General features: G+C 43.0%; 2 protein-coding genes across 6 annotated transcripts in view; both read right to left on the bottom strand.

Moving 5' to 3' along the window:
• TMEM248 (transmembrane protein 248) overlaps positions 1-7,991 on the bottom strand; it is a 39,025-nt gene extending 31,034 nt beyond the window's left edge. Inside the window, exon 1 of one of the 3 annotated variants that reach the window (XM_067011885.1) lies at positions 7,778-7,991. The gene's annotated coding sequence lies outside the window, so the exon portion shown is untranslated. Of the gene's footprint in view, positions 1-6,922; positions 7,104-7,696 lie in introns of those variants that run through there. The other 2 variants (XM_059036651.2, XM_067011884.1) reach the window with 2 other exon arrangements.
• Positions 7,992-10,709: 2,718 nt separating this feature from the next.
• The window catches only part of RABGEF1 (RAB guanine nucleotide exchange factor 1), a 106,820-nt gene continuing 93,703 nt past the window's right edge, over positions 10,710-23,826 (bottom strand). For 2 of the 3 annotated variants that reach the window (XM_067011864.1, XM_067011877.1), the window contains 2 exons: positions 21,639-21,758; positions 10,710-10,876 (listed from right to left, as the gene is read on the bottom strand). In XM_067011864.1, coding sequence (XP_066867965.1) covers positions 21,672-21,758 — 87 coding nt within the window. In that variant the 3' untranslated portion in view covers positions 10,710-10,876; positions 21,639-21,671. Of the gene's footprint in view, positions 10,877-21,638; positions 21,759-23,826 lie in introns of those variants that run through there. The other variant, XM_067011876.1, reaches the window with a different exon arrangement.

Below are 23,826 nucleotides of genomic sequence, written 5' to 3'. Positions count from 1 at the left end.
ATCAACAGTAAATTACAGTTCCATTTATTAAGAAAGACAACAAAATATGAATAATATATAAAATAAATAGGAACTATTCACCAAGTGGAACTACAATTACGAAACATTTAGAAAAGCAAAAAATCTGAATTAAATTCCCTTCTAGATAAAACTAATGGTCGTTAAAACCATGTGACACTAGAATTTAAACATATATATACATATATATATATCAACATAAATACCCACAAATTAGCAAGCAATGTCAACATAAGCCAATTTAATTAGAGAAAGTTCTAGAGGCGGCCAATTGTATTCACTTAAAAAGTAAAAGCATTTTTGTTTTTTTAGTAAAACTATTAAAAGTCCAAATATTTCATAAACTTAAAATTCCTTTCCACCATTTACAAGTGTTTTCAAATATGAAATTAACAAGGGCTAAACAAATTTCCCCTGCAAAGAATTACAAGAAAATTTCTGTAATCTTCTCAACAGTAAATGTCTCTTTTAATTAAAAAATAAGTCAAGCTCTATGGGGAGAAGAAAAGTGGATGGAGAGAAAGCACACTATCCAACCTCCATCCCCTATATTCATTCATCCCAACTCCAGCTGCAGACTTTCACCAGGATAAAGATAATGACCAGGGCTGTGAAGCTGCCTCTCTGGAAAGTCTAGGGATTTAAGGTACACAGAACACGGCCAAAAGCCGATTTCACAAGTGTGTGAGAGCACACGACTGAAGTCCATCGACTCAGTACCTAGAGCTCTGAGACTAGTTCAATGACAACACTAAACATCAGGTTGCACTTCAAGTAAGCAAAAGGCAATACTAAGATTATCCTAGAGTTATAAGTCAAGCAAGCCCCAAGTCAGGAGATCCTAAAAAGGCAAGGGGAGGCTATTACAAACTTTCTAGAGACCAACCTGGCCATACATACCAAGAGCACTAACACTTAGCACACTCTTACTTCTGTGATTCTGCCTCTAAAAAGTTCACCTGAGAAGACACCCACTGCTGAAAACAAAGACTTAACTACTAAGATAGTTATCTCTGGAGTGTATAAAATAGTAAAAACTGGAAAACTAGACATCTGACAATAGTAGGGAAATGGTTCAAGTATAATATATCACCAGTAGGAAAACTATGTAGCTGTTAAAAAACAGAGGACCTAAAATACACAAAATGAGGCTATTTCAGGTTTTTAATGTATGAGAGATACACAAGCACTCACATGGGAAAAAAAGACATAACGTACCCTCAAATGTAAACAGGGATGGTTATCTCTAGCTGGTGAGATTACATATGTCTTTTCTTTTTTAAATGTTTCCATCATGAATATGTACTTCCTCTGCAGTAATTTCTAACAATAAAATTTATAAATAATCTTCCATTGATCCTGCTGGTCTTGTGGCCCAAATAAAACTTCATTAAATTTTAATTCCATTCATTTTCTTCATTAAGAAAGGCAATATACAGGGGGGAAAAAGTGATTTCTTAAACCCACCTAGGAAAAAAAAAAAAAGAAAGCAGGACAGTCCTTTAAAACGTCCTGGTGCTAAAGAAAGGCAAAGCTTAACTTGCAGTGATTTGTACTTGGATCTGTGAGAAATCAAAAATAAAATGAGAAAGAACACTGACTAGACTCCTCCAGATAATCCAGTGCTGCATGCTCCCGGGGCAGACGGTGCACACAGCTTCTCCAGACAAGCGTAGGGCAGAGGTTGCGAGGGCATGGGATGTGGGGGTAACCACGAGCCAAAAGGGTGCCCAGGACGGGGAGGGGTCCTGCAAGGCAGCGGAGAAGAGTTTCAAGAAGGAAGAGGTATCAGCCAAATATTTCTGGGAAGTGACCAAGCGTGAGGAGTACAAAGAAAGGGTCTCTAGGCCCCTCTGTGCTATAAAAAGTACTCAGGCGAACCTGTCCTTGTCTAATCAAAATTCTCCACCTGGCAAGATCACCGGTGGCCTCCGAAACCTCACTCTGGCAGGGGGAGGAAGTCAGACAGTAAGGAGATAACAGGGAAGGGGAAACAGAGGCAACAGCGGAACATCACTGGTTCAAATGGGAGGCAGGAGGAACAGTGGGGTCACAAGAAGTGAGGAAACAAACATATCTGTAAGCAGAGAAGAAGCCAGTAAAAGCGGAAGGCCTCCCAAGGGACCAGTGAAGGCGGAAATGTATAATTTTGCAACTTGATTATTTTATTAGAAAGGAAGTAAATTAACATTCATTATGTCAGATACATGAGTCCTTCGTGTGTCTCTCTCCCTCTCTCCAGAGCCCACGAACTTTAAAGTGTACCACATGATGACCTAAGTTTAAAACTAGAATCTCTGGACAGGACGGGGATTCCACACTCCCAGATGATATTTCCTAAATAGTTCCTAACTTATTTTAAGATTCACTAAACCACTACTTGTGACCCAGATGAAAAAGTTCACTTCACATGAACAACAAAACCACCATTCATCTTATTAAACTGGATTTTCCACCTTAGGCTAAATGAGAAATTCCTTAAAGCTCTCCTATAAAGTCATGCCCTTTTCAAAGTTCTGAAGAGACTAGGAGTCAGAGAAGTGGTAGAAGAACACCACAGGGGGACCGAGAGGGGAGGATGAGAGAGGCAAGCTTGTTCTAATACCCACTGCAGGAAATACACTGGTCTTGTGCTAAGAGAGAATAGCAGGAACTTGCCTTGATGTGGGAGAGGCCCATTTTGAATGTAAAAATTAAAGTAGCATTTCTCAAATATCCTGTGATGTTTGAGATATTCAAAGGGCTTTAAGGTTGGGGATTGTAAACCCTGAGCCTAATAAAGAACGTTAATGAATGCGATGCCGGATTATCCAAGACTCAGCAGAGGTGAGGACACAGGCTGGTATCAGAGAGACCCTGGGCGATCTCAACACGCAACTAGCCAGCACTGAGGAGAAACCACCCTCCCTCCCCCACCACACAGCGAGTGTAGACGGAAAAGACCCTCAAAGAGGCAAACGCGGAGCAACAAAGTCGAAAGAGAACTTCAAGGTCTCCACTAAGGTCTCAATGCTAAAGCCAAAGTCTGGGTTTCGGTCCTTTCTTACCCCCCTGCGGCACTGCACACCGAGGGCCACACCACCTTCCGGCTTCCGGGACCTCACTCTCCTGGCCACCCTTCCTCTCACTCTTCTTCAAAAGTTGGGGCTCCCCGTGGGCTCCGGCTAGGCCTCTGCTCAAGGTGAACACACTCATTCTCGGCTTCCTATCAATTTCACCTACCCCCTCACTCCAGATGGAAACATCTACCTACCCAACACTCCACACAGATAACCCACAGGCACCTGAACCATCAAGGCCAAAACTCATCCAAAATCCCCAAATCATCTCTTCCTTATAAAGAAAGACAGAGCTTTCTACCCAGGGACCCCTGGCACCCATTCTGGACTCTCTCCTACAACCGAACAGTTACCCGTCACCAGCCCTGTCGCGCCCATCGCTGCAGTGTCTCTCGACAGCAGCTTTCGCTGCAGCCCCACGGCCTCCTTCAGCCAAAATGAACCTCAAATGTGTCCTGCTCCCGTGCTCTCTCATCTCCGTGACGCTGTTTCTGCACCCTCCTACCTCAGGCAGGGCCTGGCACCACCGGGAAGGTGCTTACCAGTAATGTCTTACATTACTGCCCACTTTTGTGAACGAGGCACGCTAAGAGTTCTGCACGTTTCATACGGTCCTCACAACATCTGCATTTTACAGATGAGCAAATTCAGGCATAAGGAAGTTACCTAAGCTGCCCAAGGTCCTAAGCGAACCTGGATTCAAATCCAGTCGGCCTCCAGAGCCCGTGCATTAACCACTAAGTGCCCCACTGAGTCGACCCCATCAAATGAGATAAACACTGAAAAGTATCCATACAATTCTGTAATTAAGACATCAATAGTGATGTAAGCAGAAACCTCTCTCATTAGGGGCTAAGGAAAGAGTATCATTTTTAATAGCCACCATTTAGAATGTGCTGTGGGCCAGGCCCCATGCCAAGTGCTTTACATACGTCATATGTTCTAATCCTCACAACGCTGCTAAGTAGATATTACTATCCTCATTTTACCGAAGAGGAAACTAAGTCAAAAGAGGTTAAGTAATTTATACAAGGTTATACTACAAAAAAGTGGCAGTAAGTAATTAAGACTCCGACTTAACTCATCTGACCCCAAGCTGTGCCATTAATCACAATACCAGGATTGATAAGTAGGTTTTGAGCCCAATGCTAGAAAAAAAAAAAAAAAATTCACATGCCATGGATAGTGTATTTTAGTCACCGACTTCAATATAAGCACGATTAAAATGGATTTTTCTGAGGTTACCTTATTTCCCACTACTTCAGTAAGGCAACTCCCACCTCAGCACCCTCATCAGGGTATAAAGCAAAGACAAGTGGAATCTCCTGCCAATGGTTTCGTGTTTGTTAATCTAATACAACTCACAGTGCAGAGAGACTTTCAAAAATGTGTTTCACTCAACAAGGTTAAATGATCAAAAGAGAAATTATAACATAAAGCATAAAGTTTTAGTTGCTAAATGTGCATTTTAGGCAACATCAGTACTCAAAGACAAAAGGAAAAGGAACAACATGGGCTGATAATAATTTCATGGACTTCTTTCCAAAATTCAGACTTTGGCTGTATTTCTACTCACTTACAACTAATTAATACATCGCTCCATTTTCAAAATCATGATGTAAAATCATGGGAACTTCCAACATGCTCCCTCTCTCCTTTTAACAAATAAGTTCATCTTAGTCCCGAAATTCAAAATAATTTATCTTTTTTCTTAGTTTTTTTAAATTGCTGACCTACTTAAAAACCAAATTAAAAGTATCCCCATATTAAGATGTAATGATCTGGGGTTTAATTAACAGATACTTAAGAAAACAAATCATGAGTGATGACAAGATTAAACGAACACTAAAAGCTCAATATGAAACTATAACATCCAAACTCAGTGTAAAGACTGGGACATGTTCTGAAAACAGCATTTTTTTATTAAAAAAAATTTTTTTTTGCGGTGCGCGGGCCTCTCACTGTTGTGGCCTCTCCCGTTGCGGAGCGCAGGCTCCGGACGCGCAGGCTCAGTGGCCACAGCTCACGGGCCCAGCCGCTCCGCGGCACGTGGGATCCTCCTGGACCGGGGCACGAACCCGTGTCCCCTGCATCAGCAGGCGGACTCTCAACCACTGCGCCAGCAGGGAAGCCCCTGAAAACAGCATTTTTAAACAAATAGCACAAAAGTCCAAATGACAAATGGCAGCCCTTTAAAAACTATCACCAAACATTGTTCTATAGTCCCCGGGACTACAGTTAGATATATAATTATACACAGAACGAGCTGCAGACCTCTGGTCAAATTTATTTTCTGTATGGAAGAGATAATTTAAGGATTTCTATGTTTATCAGAACAAATCCTTCACAGAAATTACATTTGCTAAAAACCTTATCTTTCCTCCATTTCCTTTTTTCATTTTAATTGGAATGTCGTAGTGAAAAAAAAATTTTTTAATTCTAAAGCCCTCTTACATGGCAATATTATTTGACAAAAACATCCTATAGATCTGCCATGCCTATTAGGACCACCCTTTTTCAGACACTTGTTTATAACAAGGAGGAGATAGAGCAGTGGGTAGAGAGGGAAGAAGAGTCAAAAAGAAGCATGAAAAAGTTAACATGGTCCTGAGCGCGTTTAGAGAAAAGCTAGAGTTGAAGCCAGTGAGGTCCTAGGACTAATCATAATGTTCCAGGGCGATTACATGGCGTCCCGCTTTAACAGCTTCAAAGGTTCTTTAACAACTGAGTAATAGAAACAAACAGCATCTCTGTGAAGTGAACTAGATGTCATTAAAAACCCTCAGGAGACAGCTAAGAGCCTGCCATTTAACACTTGGCTGCAGCCAGAGTAGCAGAGATGGTGCTAGAGCTGTGCCCCTGCACACTAAACACAGGCACTGAAACAACTTGCAGACAGCAAATTTAATTTCCTGATTGTTAACACCAGACAGGAATTACAATCAGCCTCTTTTTCACTGTCTTTAAAGTAAGTTAAGCACTGCTTTGTATCATTGGCTGTTTAAGGGAACAAGACAAACTCACCAAATGAAAACAATTCTCTAGAACCCAGAAATCCACCAGAAGCCAGATTGGGTAGCATGTGTTTTCTGTTTTAGAAAAGCACTTAACCCTTAACCAGCTGCCTCTGTCAATACTTCCAGGCATCTACTGCCCAGTTCCTAGACTAGGTGCCCTTCCGCCAACTGGCCAGAGCTTTTTCATTTCCCAGCTAATTCTGAACGACCCAAATCCTCCGAATCCTTCGAGGTCCACCTCAAAAGTTACTTCCTTTATGAAGCCTTTTCTGATCCTAATCAGAAGAAAATCCTTAATAGCTGGTACCTCCATATGACACTTAAGTCCTGCCACATCTTACAGCCTATTGCTTTCTCTAATTAAGTTCCTTGTGGGAAGAAACTGTATTTGCACTTAGGTGTGTCTCGCTTCCCTGAAGAAGCTGCAGCTATGGCCCCAACAAAGCAGGTGCGCTCAATCAGCATCCGTGACCTTAGTACCCAGAGGCCAGCGGCAGCCCTGATTCCAGTCCATCTCAATTAGGTCACAGAAGTTCTTCCCGGACCTTTACTAGGGAGTCAACCCACTGCCTCCTTACTCCCAGAGAGTAAATAGGCTTGGAGTCATGAAGTACAACTGCACGACAGGTCCATTTCCTTTCAGAATCCTGAAATGAAATGAGGGAGCGGGAAGATGCTCACACCATTAAGCACCGATGGAGCATTCATCTACAGATGGGATACAAATGCTCAGACTCCAAGCTGCCAAAAAGAGGGCTATAGGGACAAACCAACAGTCATCACCAACCCTGGAGTTCTGCCTCCTGCCACCTCCCAGAGCGGGCTCACCTGAGTCAGGAAAGTAGCAGTTCAGGAGCTTTCCTGCTTCCAATCAGACCGCAAAGAAGCTCATCATTCAACACTCAGCCAAGGCTGTCATCTGCTAGTTGAGAACTAAACTACAGACGTCGGATTTTTCAACAAAGGCCCCCTCACCAGCTGTCCACCGGTTATGGTGTTTGCACAATTCAAAACAGCACAACAGGCGTAGATTTATTCCGGTGGTGCCTATCAAGGGAAGTACAACTACGTACCGCTAGATTATCCTGACGCCACACAATTTAGTTTATTAAAATATGAGTGAAGATGATAATCCACCCCACCTCTGGAAACTGAGCAAGCTTGACACAAAAAAATACCACTATTTCATTTCAAGTGTCGGCACATAACGCAAGTCTCTCCCTCCCATCTTCTTTCTGAGATGTGTATCCTTTGCAAACGGAAGAGTAACGCAAACACAACCCAAACTCAAAAATGGCAAACTACCAGCACTTTCCCCGTGCCAAACCCAAATAATCCAGGCCTCTGCTCCAGACGTGGGAAGCCCCACCATCTCGAGGGCGGCCAGGGAACTCCGGCTCCGGGGACGCGAGTGGACAAACCCCGGTGGCGGGCGACCAGGCCGAGGCCACAGCGCAGGCCAGACCCGGGCCAACCCCCACCGGCGGCTGGGGCAGGGGCTGCAGCCCGAGACGTGAGGAAGAAACCCGGCCAGCTCGTCCCCTCCCGGCCATGGGTCAGCCGCGGCCAAGCCCCAACCCCGGGCCGCCCGCCCCGGCTCACCCCGCCCCGGTGGGCAGCGGCGCGCCCCGGGCCCGGCCGGGCCAGCTGCTCGCCGGACGCCCGCGGCCGCTCGGAGCTCACTCGCAGCGGCGCGCGGCGGGCCCGGGGCCGCTCGGCACCATCCTCCCCGCCGCGCCGGGGGCAGCGTCCGGCTCCGCGGGGCCGACGCGAAGACCAGAAGCCAGTCGGGCTCGCGCCGCCGCGACACGGGTTGGTGTCCGGGTCCGGCAGTCGTAGCTTCCGGGTAGAAAAAAACACCACCGCCAACGCCGCCTTAACCCCCGACACCTGGCGTCCGACGGCGGCGCGGCCGGGACAAGACTCCTCGTTCGCGGGTGGCTGAGACCACGCCTCCCGGCTGGGTCACGTGAAAGGGTTTGCGTCTGAGTACGTGGGCTGCGTGCGTGCGGGCGCTGAGAACGGGACGTCGTTTTGTGTGTCTGTGAGTGGGGTGTTGTGAGAGCGACTGTGCAGAGTGTGCGTGCGTGGTGCACGTATGTGGATCTGTGTGTCAGTGTGCGTTATGTACAAGGCTGTGGCTGGTGCACATACGTGGATCTCTGTGTGAATCTGTGCGCGAGTTTAGTGTCTGGTGTGAGTGCAAAGTGTGTGCGTGTGTGTCTGTGTTTCTCTGCTCCTGTATTAATCACTGTTGATGAAAGTATCGCTTGGTACAATCAAAATTATGAAATAATTTTGTAAAATAATTTTGTAAAATAAATTTGGCCTTGTCCGGTAAACTTGAAGATACACATCATCTCTGGAGAATATGTGTGACCCTAGAGAAACACTTGCGCATCTGCACAAGTAAACCAAATAATGTTTATAGCGTCACTATTTGTACACACGAAGAACTGAGGGAAAAAACAAACGCCCATACAGTCAAATGTAAACCTAGACTTAGGTATATTCATAAATAATCAAATACAAAAGAGCTGTGAAAATAATTGAAAACAGCTGACACAAGGGGTCTCAACCTCAGGGAGCAAATCACAAAATGATTCATTGCAGCATAATTCCATTATATAAAATTCCAAAACGTGCTAATCTCATGGACATATTGTTTAGAGATGCATACATAATTGGTAGAACTCTGACAAGAACCATGAGAAAAGATGCACAAACTTCATGTTAAGTGTTAAAATGATGGAATTGGGGAGGGGCACACAGGGCACTTCAAAGGTAATGGAAATGTTCCCTATCTTAAAAAGGCTCATGGGTACACAGCTATTTAATGAATTTAAGTTACTGTTTATATTTTACGTGTAACTTAAAATTTTAATTTTGTATCTACTAGGTAGCTAATAAAAACGAAAAATGGGGAGGAGGGATAGATAAATTGGGAGATTGGGATCGACATATACACACTACTATATATAAAATAGATAACTAATAAGGACCTGCTGTATAGCACAGAGAACGCTTCTCAATACTCTGTAATGACGTACATGGGAAAAGAATTTTAAAAAGAGTGGATAAACGTAAGTGTATAACTGATTCACTTTGCTGTACAGCAGAAACTAACACAACATTGTAAATCAACTATACTCCAATAAAAATTAATTAAAAATTAAAGTAATTTAAAAAAGGAAAAACTGATTCACCATTGAACTAGAAAGTTGTTGAGTGTCCAGAAGATGGCCTGTCATGTGACAAAGGCAGCAGAAGTTGCTAAGTATCCTAAAATAAGTTAAACGGAGGAGATGTCGATGTGGAGTCATGCAAGAGTCATGAGAGAGAATGACTGTACCCCAAAACATATATTTTTTTTTTTTTTATTTTTTTGCGGTGCGTGGGCCTCTCACTGTTGTGGCCTCTCCCGTTGCAGAGCACAGGCTCCGGACGTACAGGCTCAGCGGCCATGGCTCATGGGCCCAGCCGCTCCACGGCATGTGGGATCTTCCCGGACCGGGGCACGAACCCGTGTCCCCTGCATCGGCAGGCGGACTCCCAACCACTGCGCCACCAGGGAAGCCCCAAAACATATATTTTTGACAAAGTTATTAATAGCTTTCAGCTGGCTTTCAAAATAAGCTGCTTAACTTGCAGTACAAAGTAATTAAACCAAAGATAAAATTTCTATCCTCAAGATTATACCCTCAACCTTAAAGTTGTCAAAGCAATCCAAATTATGTGGAGGCTTTGACAAGCATGCCAATACAAGTAGTGAACAACTGCAAGTGGCCAAGGGTCATTTAAATCAGTTGGTGAATATGGATTAAACTGAAACTTGGATTGTGAAGGTGGAGAGCAGTGCGGTGGGTCATTGTGTCAGGATAAATATACGCTGTCATAAATTAAAAATAAGTCTTCTCAATTCTGTGCATCAAGTCTGTGCATAGAAATAAAAAGTTTTTGGAATTCCCTGGTGGTCCAGTGGTTAGGACTCCACCCTTCCACTGCAGGGAGCACAGGTTCGATCCCTGGTCAGGGAACTAAGAGCCTACAAGGCATGTGGAGCGGCCAAAAAAGAAAAAAAAAAAAAGCTAAAAAAAAAAAAGAAATAAAAAATTTTAGCTCCCCTATTTTCATGCACACTTATGTAATTTTTTTTCTGAAAAGCTGTTATTGAATCAATGAATGTCTTACACTCAATGAAATAAATCAATAAATACTTGTTCTTTGTTGTAAAGGAGAAACTAACACACTATTGTAAAACAGTTATACTCAAATAAAGATGTTAAAAAAAATACTTGTTGAATAAGTGAAACAACAGTAAACATTTCATAAAAGAAGAAATATGGGGCTTCCCTGGTGGCGCAGTGGTTGAGAGTCCGCCTGCCGATGCAGGGGACACGGGTTCATGCCCTGGTCCGGGGGGATCCGCGACTGGGCCCGTGAGCCATGGCCACTGAGCCTGCGCGTCCGGAGCTTGTGCCCCGCAACGGGAGAGGCCACAACAGTGAGAGGCCCGCGTACCGCAAAAAAAAAAGAAAAAAAGGTAATAAAAGAAGAAATATGAATTCCAACAGATAGAAAAAGATGTCATTGGTAATAGCGATGAAGGACTCACTGACGATAAGCAGATAGCTTGCTGGGAGGGAGGGTATTCCACAGCTGAAAGGAGAGCAGGAGGCTCTGGTCGGAGGTGGGATTTGGGGTCTTGTACTGGCTTTGCTGCTCACCGTCTGGATACCCTTGAGCAAGTCGCAAACACTCTGAACCTCATGTTCTTCATTCCTAAGGTGGAGATGATAATATCAGCTTATTCAAGTTGGTAAAAATCCTCCAAACGTTCTGTACACTGTAAAGCGCCATCCAAAGATAAGTTATGTGCTGTGAGGGTTAATTGTGGTGGGACCAGAGCTTAGCTGAGCTGTTTTGTGAAAGTTCAGGCGGGGTCCCAACCCCTGGTCGTCATACTGATTATAATAGTGTTGCTTTGTAACCCTTGGGTTCAAGGAGCTTCAGAATGGTTTAGGTCAGATTTTCAGCATTATTTATTGATAATAATCAGGCTGACGATTTACACCTGGTCTCAGTGAGACCCCACAAAGGGCTCTGCAATTGAAGAACGTAGCAGGATGATGCCTATGTGACCAGCAAGATTTTTTTTCAAAGGATCCACTTCGGGCTCCCTGTTCCAAGGTGTTCCATGCACATGTTGATGGTTCGGGATCTTGGCTCTTACAAAAAACGGATAATAGGACCTGGCCTTTCCAGACCTCTTGCTATGAAACAGCCTTTGGCTATGATGCATGTCCTTACTTTGATACTGTTGCTATACCGTTTTTTTTCCCTGTAATAAATTGTAGCATTGTCATTTAGGGTCCTGTGAGTTTTTTGAGCAACCAAACCCTGTTAAACCCTTCTTAATTGCCACCATTCCTGCAGCTGGTGTCAGAAGTAGGATTTACTGAAAACCCCCTGACTCATTCTTTACTCAAAATATGGCTAAGGCATAATTTAAAAAGAAAAAGGATGACTCTGATAAAGCGGATGAAAATGAACAAGCTACCCTTGGTTTGAAGTAGCACAGACTGAAATGAGATACTTATTAATAATAAAACGTTCTAGTGGGGCCTTCCCTGGTGGCACAGTGGTTGGGAGTCCGCCTGCCGATGCAGGGGACGCAGGTTCGTGCCCCGGTCCGGGAAGATCCCACATGCCGCGGAGTGGCTGGGCCCGTGAGCCGTGGCCGCTGAGCCTGCGCGTCCGGAGCCTGTGCTCCGCAGCGGGAGAGGCCACAACAGTGAGAGGCCCGCGTACTACAAAAAAAAAAAAAAACGTTCTAGTGAAATCTGGAAATGAAAGAATCTGAACTTCAGGAGCTAGAAAGATGGATCAGAAGGGAAATGCAAACCAACGTCAGGGCGGCTAAAAATTCAGTTCCGTGGTTGCTGCTTCGAGCAGTAGCAAAATGTGAGCAAGTTCAGAATCTCCATGGGTTGAGCTATGCCCTCTCTGGCTGGCACTATAATTGTTTTTATTTTTACTTTTTTTGCGGTACGCGGGCCTCTCACTGCTGTGGCCTCTCCCGTCGCGGAGCACAGGCTCCGAACGCGCAGGCTCAGTGGCCATGGCTCACGGGCCCAGCCGCTCCACGGCACGTGGGATCCTCCCGGACCGGGGCACGAACCCGTGTCCCCTGCATCGGCAGGCGGACTCTCAACCACTGCGCCACCAGGGAAGCCCTATAAGTTTTGATAATAAGCGAAGCCTGTGACACCCATGACAACTAAGAAGATAATTCAAGTGGGGCAAGATGATGATGGAGGGCAGGAAACCATGGAAACAAGGGATTATTCAGGGAAGGAATGGAGTCATTTTGTAGATCATTACAGACATCATCCTGATAAACCTTTGTTGAAACGACTCCTGAGAAATTTAGAACAAGGGGCAGTGTCGCTGCTTTGAACACTGCTGACCACAGGGGGAATATTTGGGCCACCCCCCATTCTCTGTTGACTAAAACCTTTGTGAGGATGGTTCATGGGGAAGCCCCGTAGATGAACAGAATAGATTAAGAGAAGGGTCCATCCTACATATCCAAAGAAAGACAATTTTACTGCCCCTCCCTTTGTCCATACATCCTGAGGCTGCAGAAGCACTGCAGGTGCAGGCAGGATTGGGCTATCTATATAATTGGAGACCAAGTCACCCGGGCTAAGACCAAAACCATAATGGAAGGAATCCCACTAGCACTGGCACCGTGACTTTGCTATTGAGACCACAAGAGAATGTAAAAGAGGCCATCTCAAATCCTTTATCCCAATGACCACATAGGGAATTTCAAAATTAAAAAAAAAGTTAGATGGTGTAGGCACTTTGGAAAACAGACTGGCAGTTCCTCAAAATGTTAAACACAGAGTTCATATCTGATCCTGAAATTCCACTCCTAGAGACTCAGCAGAATGGAAAACCTGTCGACACAAAAATGTGTACGCAAATGTTCACAACAGCATCCTGATAGCCAAAAAGTGGAAACAGCCCAATGTTTACCAGCTGATGAATGGGTAAACAAAATGTGCTGTCTCCATGTAATGGAACATTATTCACCCATAAAGGGTTAGGAAGTATAGATACATGCCATAATACAGATGAATCTTGAACGCATATTAAGTGAAAGAAGCCAGTAACAAAAGACCACATATTATATGATTCCATTGACATGAAATGTCCAGAACAAGCAAATCTATGGAGACAGAAACTAGATTAAAAGTTGCCTAAGGTGGGAGGCGACTGGAGGGTGATAACTAAAGGCGAGTTCCTTTGGGGGCAATGAAAATGTTCAAAAATTAACTGTGGTAATGGTTGCACAACTCTGTGAATATACTGAAAACCACTGAACTGTACACTTTAATTGGATGATTGTATGGTATATGAACTACATCCCCCTAAAACTGTTTTTAAAAAGATTGGGACTGGACTTCCCTGGTGGTGCAGTGGTTAAGAATCCGCCTGCCAACTTAGGGGATACGGGTTCGAGCCCTGGTCCGGGAAGATCCCACACGCCACGGAGCAATTAAGCCCATGCTCCACAACTACTGAGCCTGCGCTCTAGAACCCACGTGCCACAACTATGGAGCCCACGTGCCACAACTACAGAAGCCCGCGCACCTAGAGCCCGTGCACCGCAACAAGAGAAGCCACGACAATGAGAAGCCCATGCACCGCAACGAAGAGTAGCCCCTGCTCGCCGCAACTAGAGAAAGCCCGTGCGCAGCAACGAAGACCCAACGCAGCCAAAAATAATTAGTTAATTGATTAAAAATAAATAAATAAATAAAAAGATGAGGACTTTACAAAAGAAAGGAAATCAAAACAAGAAAGGGAGTAACTTCTCAGGCTCTAATCATGTGAAAATCTTTAGACAGTTAATGTTTAAATGAAAATAAAATAGGAGGAAATTGACAGAGTGCCATCGAAACCTTGAGAGAAATTTTATGGGAATCTGAGTTTCCCACAACTGTCTCCTCAAAGCCCCTAGGATGTAAAATCCCAAGGCTTAGAGAAATTTCAGAAAGCAAAAGTTTCCAATGAGTCTACAGCATTGAGTTCCAAAATGCCCACTTTTAATATAAAGGCAGTAGTTCTTTGTCCCATACTTGCAAATTTTCCTTAAGATCGAGATTATTTCAAATTTTAAAACAATTGACATTTCTTATTTTAAAAAAAATCAAGGCCATGATGGAGGAAGAAGATTGACATAAAGGCTGGGGTCTCTTAACTCCCTGTAGGGTTCCTAAGGCCTTTACCCATGTGTGGGTGAAATGACCAGGGGTGGAAGAGTAAGTCTTCTAATTCTGTTGGGCACAGGAGCAGCTCCAGTACTGCCTAGGCCTGCTCATGAGCCCCTTAGGGGCAACAGAATTAATCTAGGGGGCTATGGGGATGCTACTGAGAGGGATCAAAATTGAAATCTGGTTAAAAGTTGGAATACGTGATTTTTTTTTAATATACACTGTGGTGGTGTCTCCCTTACCCACTATGCTCTTATAGTGGCACTGGGGTGGGGGGAGCCATGATAGAGAAATCTTCATAGGAGTCTTCCCTGCTGTACCTAGTTTTCTTTTTCAATATTAGACCTGGTAGTCTTTGCACTGGAACTACAGTTAAGGGCTCCAGAGGCTGGAATATTTCCTGACAAGACACCACGTCTATTAATTTGGACCTAACTGCAGGAATTCCAAAGGGATTGATGGGACTGAAGGTCCGTTCCCCGCACCCTGTCACACTGGAGATGACTGTCGAAAATGTTTTGTTGCCTAGTGGATGGGATAGTTGTATTTCTCTGCACTTATCCCATCAGAACCTCGAAATGACAAGAAGCGGAGGCCCTTCCATGTCTCGTCCTGTTGCTACCACCCATACAGCTTGCCCAGTGGGAAACCAGAGGGTCCTGCTTCAGAGGGGGAAAACAAATGGATTGAAATTAATGATATATGGAAGAAGATGAGATTGCTGCTGAGGGAGAGGGAGAGAATAAATTGTTGTTAATCTGATGACTCGTGAGAAGCTTAGAGCAAGAGAATACATATGGTCTCTTGGTTCTCACTCACAGGATCCCTGGGGCAAAGTTTACCAAAACCTCTTCCAACAAGCGATCTGACCGCTGTGGAAAACAGTTTGGCCTCAGAAAGTTAAACACAGAATTATCGTATGATCCAGCAAGTCTCCTCCTAGGTACACATCCAGAAGAATTAAAAGCAGGAATGAAACAGATACTTGTATATCAATGTTCATCACACCATTATCTGCAAGAGCCAAAATGCAGGAACAACCTAAATGTCTACCAACAGATGAATAAAGAAAATGATATATACATACAATGGAATATAATCTTAAAAAGGAATGGAATGCTGATACATGCTACAACACGATGAGCCTTGAAACCATTATGATCAATGAAATGAGCCAGGCACACAAGAATACATATTGTATGATTTCACTTACACGAAGCCACTAGAATAGGTAAATTGATTAAGACAGAGAGTAGAATAGAGGTCACTAGGGGCCCCCGCGGGGGTGGGGAGTGAGGAGTTACTGTTTGATGGGTACAGAGTTTCTGCTTGGGATGATGAACAAGTTCTAGAAATGGGTAGTGGTGATGGCTGCACCACATTGTGAATGTTCTTTAATGCCAATGAATTATACACTTGAAAATGGTCAATTTTATGTTATGTATACATTCCACCAAATTAAAAAAACACGTGAGCTGACAGCATATGATACCTCGTGAACTTCTGGGGTGGTCTGTGTCCTCACAATGGATGCACAGGTGGGAGGCCTGACTGTGTGACCGTCTGGACCGGGACAAGTGTGGCTATGCCTGTGAGTTCCCATTTCCTCTATGTATGTTAGTATACTGGATCTGTGTTGGGAAGCAGCCTGTGGGAACATTTCCCTGGTTAAACTCAGAGTATACCAATCAATGAGGATCTGAACGAACACTACACGGTCACTCTGTAAACCTAAAACTGTCCTTTAAAAAAAAGTTTATTTTAAAAATTGTGTGTGGCGGCTTCCCTGGTGGCGCAGTGGTTGAGAGTCCGCCTGCCGATGCGGGGGACGCGGGTTCGTGCCCCGGTCCGGGAGGATCCCACGTGCCGCGGAGCGGCTGGGCCCGTGAGCCATGGCCGCTGAGCCTGCGCGTCCGGAGCCTGCGCTCCGCAACAGGAGAGGCCACAACGGTGAGAGGCCCGCGTACCGCAAAACAAAACAAACAAACAAAAAAATTGTGTGGGTATTGGGACTTCCCTGGTGGTCCAGTGGCTAAGACTCTGTGCTCCCAATGCAGGGGCCATGGGTTCGATCCCTGGTCAGGGAACTAGATCCCACAGGCCGCAACTGAGAGTTCGCATGCCGCAACTAAAGATCCTGCGTGCTGCAACTAAGACCTGGAGCAGCCAAATAAATAAATAAATATTTCAAAAGTAAAAATAAAAATTTGTGTGGGTATTAATTGTGTTAATGAAGGTGTAAGAAAAGTACCAAAATATAAAGGTAGAAGGCTGTCCGCTACCGGACCCATCCGTCATTATGGGTAAAAATAGCTCTCTCGTTGTGGGTGGAAAAAACATAAGGAAGTGGAGGGTCAATTGGGACATTTGAAGCACTGACAAAAGGAAAAGAATTAGGTATAATTTGGTGGGCCTACCTTCCTGAGAATGAAAAGCCAGAAATGCACACGGATGGTTATGAGGAACACTTCACCATATGCAAACCAAAGTGTATTTAGGAATATAGTCAATAACTATGTAATATCTTTGTATGGTGACAAAGGACAGCTAGACTTACCGTGGTGATCATTTTGAAATGTACATAAACATCGAATCACTATGTTGTGTACCAGGCACTAACATCGTGTCGTAGGTCAATTATACTTCAAAAACTAACTCATAGAAAAAGGGATCAGATTTGTGGCTACCAGAGGCAAGGGTTGGGGAAGAGGGATTAAGATGAAGGTGGTCAAAAGGTACAAACTTCCAGGTATAAGATAAATAAGTACTAGGGATATAATGCACAATATGATAAATATAATTAACACAGCTGGACGTTATACATGAATATTGAGAGTAAATCCTAAGAGTTCTCATCACAAGGAAAAAAAAATCACGTTTTTCTATTTCTTTAATGCTGTATCTATACCAGATGACGGCTGTTTGCTAATCTTATTGTGGTATCATTTCGTGATGTGTGTACGTCAAATCATTATGCTGTACACCTTGAACTTATACAGCACCATATGTCAATTATAATTCAATAAAACTGGAAGAAGAAAACAAAGTCTATTTAGGAGGGACTACTCCGTTGATCTTACCCTGGGGGGACTCCACATTTTCGAGTTTCATGTTTATTTCCTAAATATACTAAAGCGATTAGCGCTCAATGGCTCCCACATGTCTGAAGGTTGGAAAGAGCACTGGCCCAAGATGAAAGAGCCCTGGGAGTATACGGAGCTGGGCTAGGCGTAGTTGGCCGGATGGAAATCACTTTGAATGAGGATTCAAACACACTGATGAAAAAGGCCTCGGAGCACACAGGATGCCTTTGCCTCAAAGGCATCCTATTCCAGGAGGAAGGACAGGGGTGTGGGAGCTTCCCACAGTGGGAACAGCTGGCACATCAACACAGCTGGGTCGGTGTCAGGGCGACCCAGGCACCTTGGCCAGGAATTCTCGTAGCAGAAGCCCAGGCTCTGCACTTACAGGAGAGCATCTCAGTGGATGGAATTTTTACTGGCAAATGCAACCTATCAGAGTGCCACGACTTTGGTCCCACAGCTGAGGGCTAACCATTTTTTCCCTAAAATCCAAGTCACAGGTATTGGACAGATTTAAACCTAGACCAGAGTGCTCCCTACTGCAAACACCTGGGCCCTGTCGAGGGATTCCTCGACAGGAATGACCCAAGAAAAGGAGTTTGGTTATATCCTCAAAATGCTTGGAACCTGAAATAACAGAGACGAAGCCTCTAACCTATACTCCCATGAAAAATAATATACGGTACATGGGAAAAGGTAGATTTTGTTGGGAGGGGCAAAAAAATCAATGATAGATCGTCACGGATCAGGGAGGAAAAGAACAGTCAAGTATAAAAGAGTTTGTGCTGGTATTACTGGATGGAGCAGCTGTCTGTTTAAGTGAATACCAACCCCTCAAAGGATTGCAAACATTGGGAATATGTGTGCACATTTGGACTCGCTACATGAACAGGTCCTCTGTTCCCAGGTGTTCTGTGCTCATACAGTGACAGCCTTTGGCTGTGCTACCTTTCCTTACATTAATAGCTGTTGCTATCTTGTACCCTTTTCCTGAGATAAACTCTAGATTTGTAAGCATTGCCATTTTGAGTCCTGTCATTTTGGGTCTTTAGCAATTCAAACCTGTTTAACTACCACCGTTGGGGCAGTTTTCCTGCACTAAAAATCACAGTCTCCTGATGGGTGCGTATCCCCTCTTTGGTATCCCTAAACGCTAAAATCCGAATCTAGTCACCAGGAAATGATCAAACATATCCAGGATGAGGGACGTTCTGTAAAACATTGAGCCCACACTCTTCAAATATATCAATGTCATGAAAAACAAAAACCAATTCTTTCACAATGTGTATGTATGTCGAATCATCCTGATGTACACGTTAAACATCTTACAATTTTATGTGTCAATTACACCTCAATAAAGCTGGAAAAACAAACCCAAACACATAAGGCTGCGCAATTGTTTAAAGGAGACTAGAGACATGACTGCTAAATGAGTGATTAATCCTGTACAGGAAACTGGATTTTAAAAAAATCTATTAAAGACATTATTTGGAGAATTTGGAGTTGGTCTGTTTATTGCCTCAAGGTTAAATCTCTGTTGTTATGTAAAAGGCTGTCCTTATTCTTAGGAGATATGTATCTAGTGTATTTAGGGATATTAAATTATTATACCTGCACCTAACTCTCAAATACTGTAGCCAGAGAGTGATTACATGTCCTTGGTGGGGGACAGGCAGCGGGGGAGAAAGAACGAGGAAAAGAGAGAGGGAGATAGGGAGAGAGGGAGGGAGGGAGGGAGAGAGGAGCGTGCGCAAATGCAGCAAAATGTTAAGGATTGAATCAAGGAGAAGGGCATGTAGGTTGTTTATTATAGTATTCTTGCAATATTTCTGTAGATTTGACACTTTTCAAAATAAAAAATTTAGGAGGAAAAATAACAATTACTGTACTACATTAGGCCAGAGGTCAACAAACTTTTAAGCAAAAAATATTTTAGGCTTTACGGGCCATGGGGTCTCTCTTGTAACTATTCATCTCTGCCATGCAGCATGAAAGTAACAGAATAAATGGGAGTGGCTGTGTTCTAATAAAACTTTATTTACAAAAGCAGGTGGTGGGCCAGATTTGGCTGCCGGCCATATTTTCTGACCCCTGCTTTAGGCTGTGAGAAACTCAAGGCTGCATCCCATGGTCGACTGGAAATTCATGGCTGAAAGTGACAAATTCTCTTAAAACATGAATCAAATATTACAGCTTGAAATGCTGTAATCCTAATTGCCTAATAACTAAGAACCTTTCATCCATGTCCCACTTAAAAAATTCTCTCCTCTTCAACTTTTCTCTAATAAAAGCTCTTCAAATCTCATTATCTTCCTGAAGCCCAAGGTCTAAAGCACCAATGCCTACCATCCTCTCCCTTCTCAGTTCTCTTGGGAGAGTTGGTATAAAACGGTGCTTTGAAGTGGAAACTCTGTGCGGGTGTAAAACGGGGTGGCTGCTATGAAAAACAGTACGGTAGTTCCAGAGAATTAAAAAGAGACCCACCATATGATCCAGCACTTCTGGGTATACATATTAAAAAAACAGAATCAGGATATTGAAGAGATATCTGCACTGCCGTGTTCACTGCAGCACTATTCACAATCGCTGAGACGTGGAAACAACCTAAATGTCCACCGACAAATGAATGAATAAAGAAAATGTGTATACAAACGATGGAATGCTACTCAGCCTTAAAAAAATAAGGAAATTCTGTGCAAGCTATTACATACAAAACAGATAAACTACAAGGTCCTACTATATAGCCCAGGGAACTATATTCAATATCCTGTGATAAACCATAATGGAAAAGAATATGAAAAAGAATGTATATATATAACTGAATCGCTCTGCTGTATAGTAGAAATTAACGCAACATTGTAAATCAACTATACTTCAATAAAATAAATTTAAAATAAAAAAGATTTTTTTTTAAAAAAGGGAAGTTCTGCAATATGGGACATGGATGGACCTTAAGGACATTATGTTAAATGAAATAAGCCAGACACAAAAAGACATGTACTGCCTGATTCTACCCCCAGGTGGTACCTAAAAGAGCCAAATTCATAAAAATCAAAGATGGGAAACGGAGGTTACAGGGGCTGGGGAAATGGGAGATAGGGAGTTATGCATCAATAGGCGTAAAGTTTCAGTTAAGCAAGATGAAGAATAAGCTCCAGAGATCTGCTGTGCAACGCTACCTAGAGTCAACAATCACGTACAAAATTTAACAAAATATTGTTCGGAGGGTAAATCTCACGTTAAGTGTTGTTACCACAATAAAAAGTAAAAAAAAAAAAAAAAAAAAAAAAAAAAAAACTAAAAAGAGTGGGACTTTGGAGCTAGAGGGCTGGATTTGAATCCTGGCTTCCCACTTCAGCTCTGTGATCTTGCGCAAGACGCTCACATCTCTGTGCCTCGGGGTAATAGTAATCCTTCCCCCCCCCCCCCCCCCCCCCCGCAGGGTACCTGAGAAGATTAAATGTATTGTTCTAGGTGAAGCACTTAGCACAGGGCCTAGCACCTGTATGAAGCACTAATTAAGGCTACCTATTCTTATTCCCGCTAGGCTAGGTTTATTAGACACATTCAAGAAGTAATACATTTTACAGGCTTGCTTAAGGGTACCTTGTATATAACAGCTGAATACATGTGAGATGCTATAATTACTCCACTGGGCAGTTAAATCCACATTTGGTGCTTTGCCACTTTTTAAGTCTTGACCTATTTGACTTTCCATATTTTTACAGCTTCCTATTTCTACTGGATTGTAAATAGGCTGAAGGCAAAGTCCAGGACATGTGCCTTTTTACAGTCCCACCAGCACTGTTCTATATATATGTAGCCTGGACTCCACCTAGATTTAGGGCAGAGAATTAATATGGTTTAAAGGAAGACCCTTCCACAGACTACCTCGTCCAGCCCCATGCTGACTGGTTCACTTAAACACACAGAAAAAGGGCTCGTTTCAGAATGAGTCACTCTTATTTACAAAGTACTAAGAGAAAGTTTCCACTTGAAATAGTGACCGTGTGCATCACCCCCTCACTTTCCAAATCAGGAGAAAATGACCAGACTCTCCCCCGGCATCCCGCCTGTCCACCACCCAGAGCAGATGCCACCAGAATTTCAGGTTATTTCTGACTCAGACTCTTCTTAGTGCTTAGAGGAGATTCCTCTATATTTAAGAATGCTTACCAGTCTTCTGGCTGCCGCTCCAAATCCAAGAAACTAGATTTCTTTCAGCTTCATTGACTTTTTATTAAGGGAACAAGCAATTTTCTTCTGGCAGGGAAACCATGCAGCAGGTGCGTACTTCTGTAGAGGAAATTTAAACCAGATACCTTATCCCTGCAGACAACTCATTATTCTTTTAAAGAGGGGCAGGCCTCAGAACCTTCCAAGAGTGTGATGCCCCCCCCAGAGGTGGCATTCTGTATTGGCAACCACCGAGAGGTTGCCTGGGAAACCCTGTTCAGAGACAGCTGTGTCACTTTTAAAACAAACTTCTCCCTTTAAGAGCTGACGTGTAGCATTACAATTCTGTGTCATGCAGTGGTTTGAAGCTTTTGTTTTTATACACTGAGAATAATTTTTTCCTGTTTTCTGATGACTAAACAACCATGGTATTGTATAAAGTTAGGAAAACTTAGAAAACATTAAAAAGGAAAATTAAAACCATCTGTAATCCCCTAACTCAATGGTAACTACTGAGGAGATTTTGCTGTATTTCTTTTTCTTCTCTAGCATTGCTTGGGATTTTAAAACAAATTTGGAACAATGCTTAATATTATGCAAGGATAGCTATCTTCATAATTATTCTTTAATTAAAACATTCCCCTCTATACACTTGAAACACTGAATTTTTTAACTTCTGTACTTAATATTTTTATATAAATTTTTGTTTTTTAAATTATTTTCTTAGCATAGCTTTATAGAAATAGGATTATTGTGCCAGAAAAGTAAAAAGATTTTTAAGGCTTTTGACACGCAGCCCTGATCTGCTCTCGGCAAATATTATAATTTGTGCTTCCATCAATGAGGTACGTTTCTCTGGACATTCATAGTCATAAAATGCTATATTTGCCATAAGATGTTCACCTTTGCCAATTTGACAAGAAAAACATTAATTTTGTTATTGAATTATTTTCTATTTCTTTATTAATGAGGTTGAATATTTTTCATCTGTTGTCCGTTTTTAATTCTAAATGGTGAATTGTTCATGTCCTTTGTTGTATTTTTTTTTTCTTTTTTTTTTTTTTTTGGCGGTACGTGGTCCTCTCACTGTTGTGGCCTCTCCCGTTGCGGAGCACAGGTTCCGGACGCGCAGGCTCAGCGGCCATGGCTCACGGGCCCAGCCGCTCGGCGGCATGTGGGATCTTCCCGGACCGGGGCACGAACCCGTGTCCCCTGCATCGGCAGGTGGACTCTCAACCACTGTGCCACCAGGGAAGCCCTGTTGTATTTTTAAATGTCTGAATTTTCTTACATTTTCTTATTTGAAAAAGTACTTAATTTTTTTTCATATTTGTATTGGTAATTTGTCTTTCTTTTTCTCCCCCAGCTTCATGGTGATATAATTGACATATCACATTGTGTAAGTTTAAGGTGTACAACATAATGATTTGATACAATATGAATATTGTGAAATGATTACCACAATACAGTTAGTTAACACATCCATCACTTCACATAATGACCCTTATTTTTTTGGTGAGAATATTTAAGATCTACTCTCTCAGCAACTTTCAAGTATACAATACAGCATTGTTAACTATAATCACTAAGCTGTACGTCAGATCCTCAGAACTTATTCATCTTATAACTGGAAGTTTGTACCCTTTGACTGACATCTCCCCATTTCCGCCAGCTCTCAGCCTCTGGCAACCACTGACTCTTTCTATGAATTCAGCTGTTTTAGATTCAAATATAAGTGAGATCATACAGTATCTGTCTTTCTGTCTGACTTATTTCACTTAGTATAATACCCTCAAGGTTCATCCATGTTGTTGAAAATGACAGGATTTCCTTTTTAAAAAAATAATAAATTATTTATGTGGCTGTGCCGGTCTTAGTTGGGGCCCGCAGGATCTAGTTCCCTGACCAGAGATCGAACCTGGGCCCCTTGCATTGGGAACGCGAGTCTAAACCACTGCACGGCCAGTGAAGGCCCAGGATTTCCTTTTTATAGCCACATAATATTCCATCGTGTACATGTGCCACATTTTCTTTCTCCATTGATCCTTTGTTGGTCATTTACCTTGTTTACATGTATTGGCTATTGTGAATAATGCTGCAATGAACACAGGAGTACAGGTATCTCTTCAAGATGCTAATTTCATTTCCTTCACATCTATATCCAGAAGTGGAATTGCTGGATCATAAA

The sequence above is a fragment of the Kogia breviceps genome, chromosome 14 (genome assembly GCF_026419965.1).
Source record: "Kogia breviceps isolate mKogBre1 chromosome 14, mKogBre1 haplotype 1, whole genome shotgun sequence".
NCBI classification, from domain to species: domain Eukaryota; kingdom Metazoa; phylum Chordata; class Mammalia; order Artiodactyla; family Physeteridae; genus Kogia; species Kogia breviceps.
Note: the sequence above shows the minus strand (reverse complement) of the source record. Positions and strands in the feature narration are given on the sequence as shown.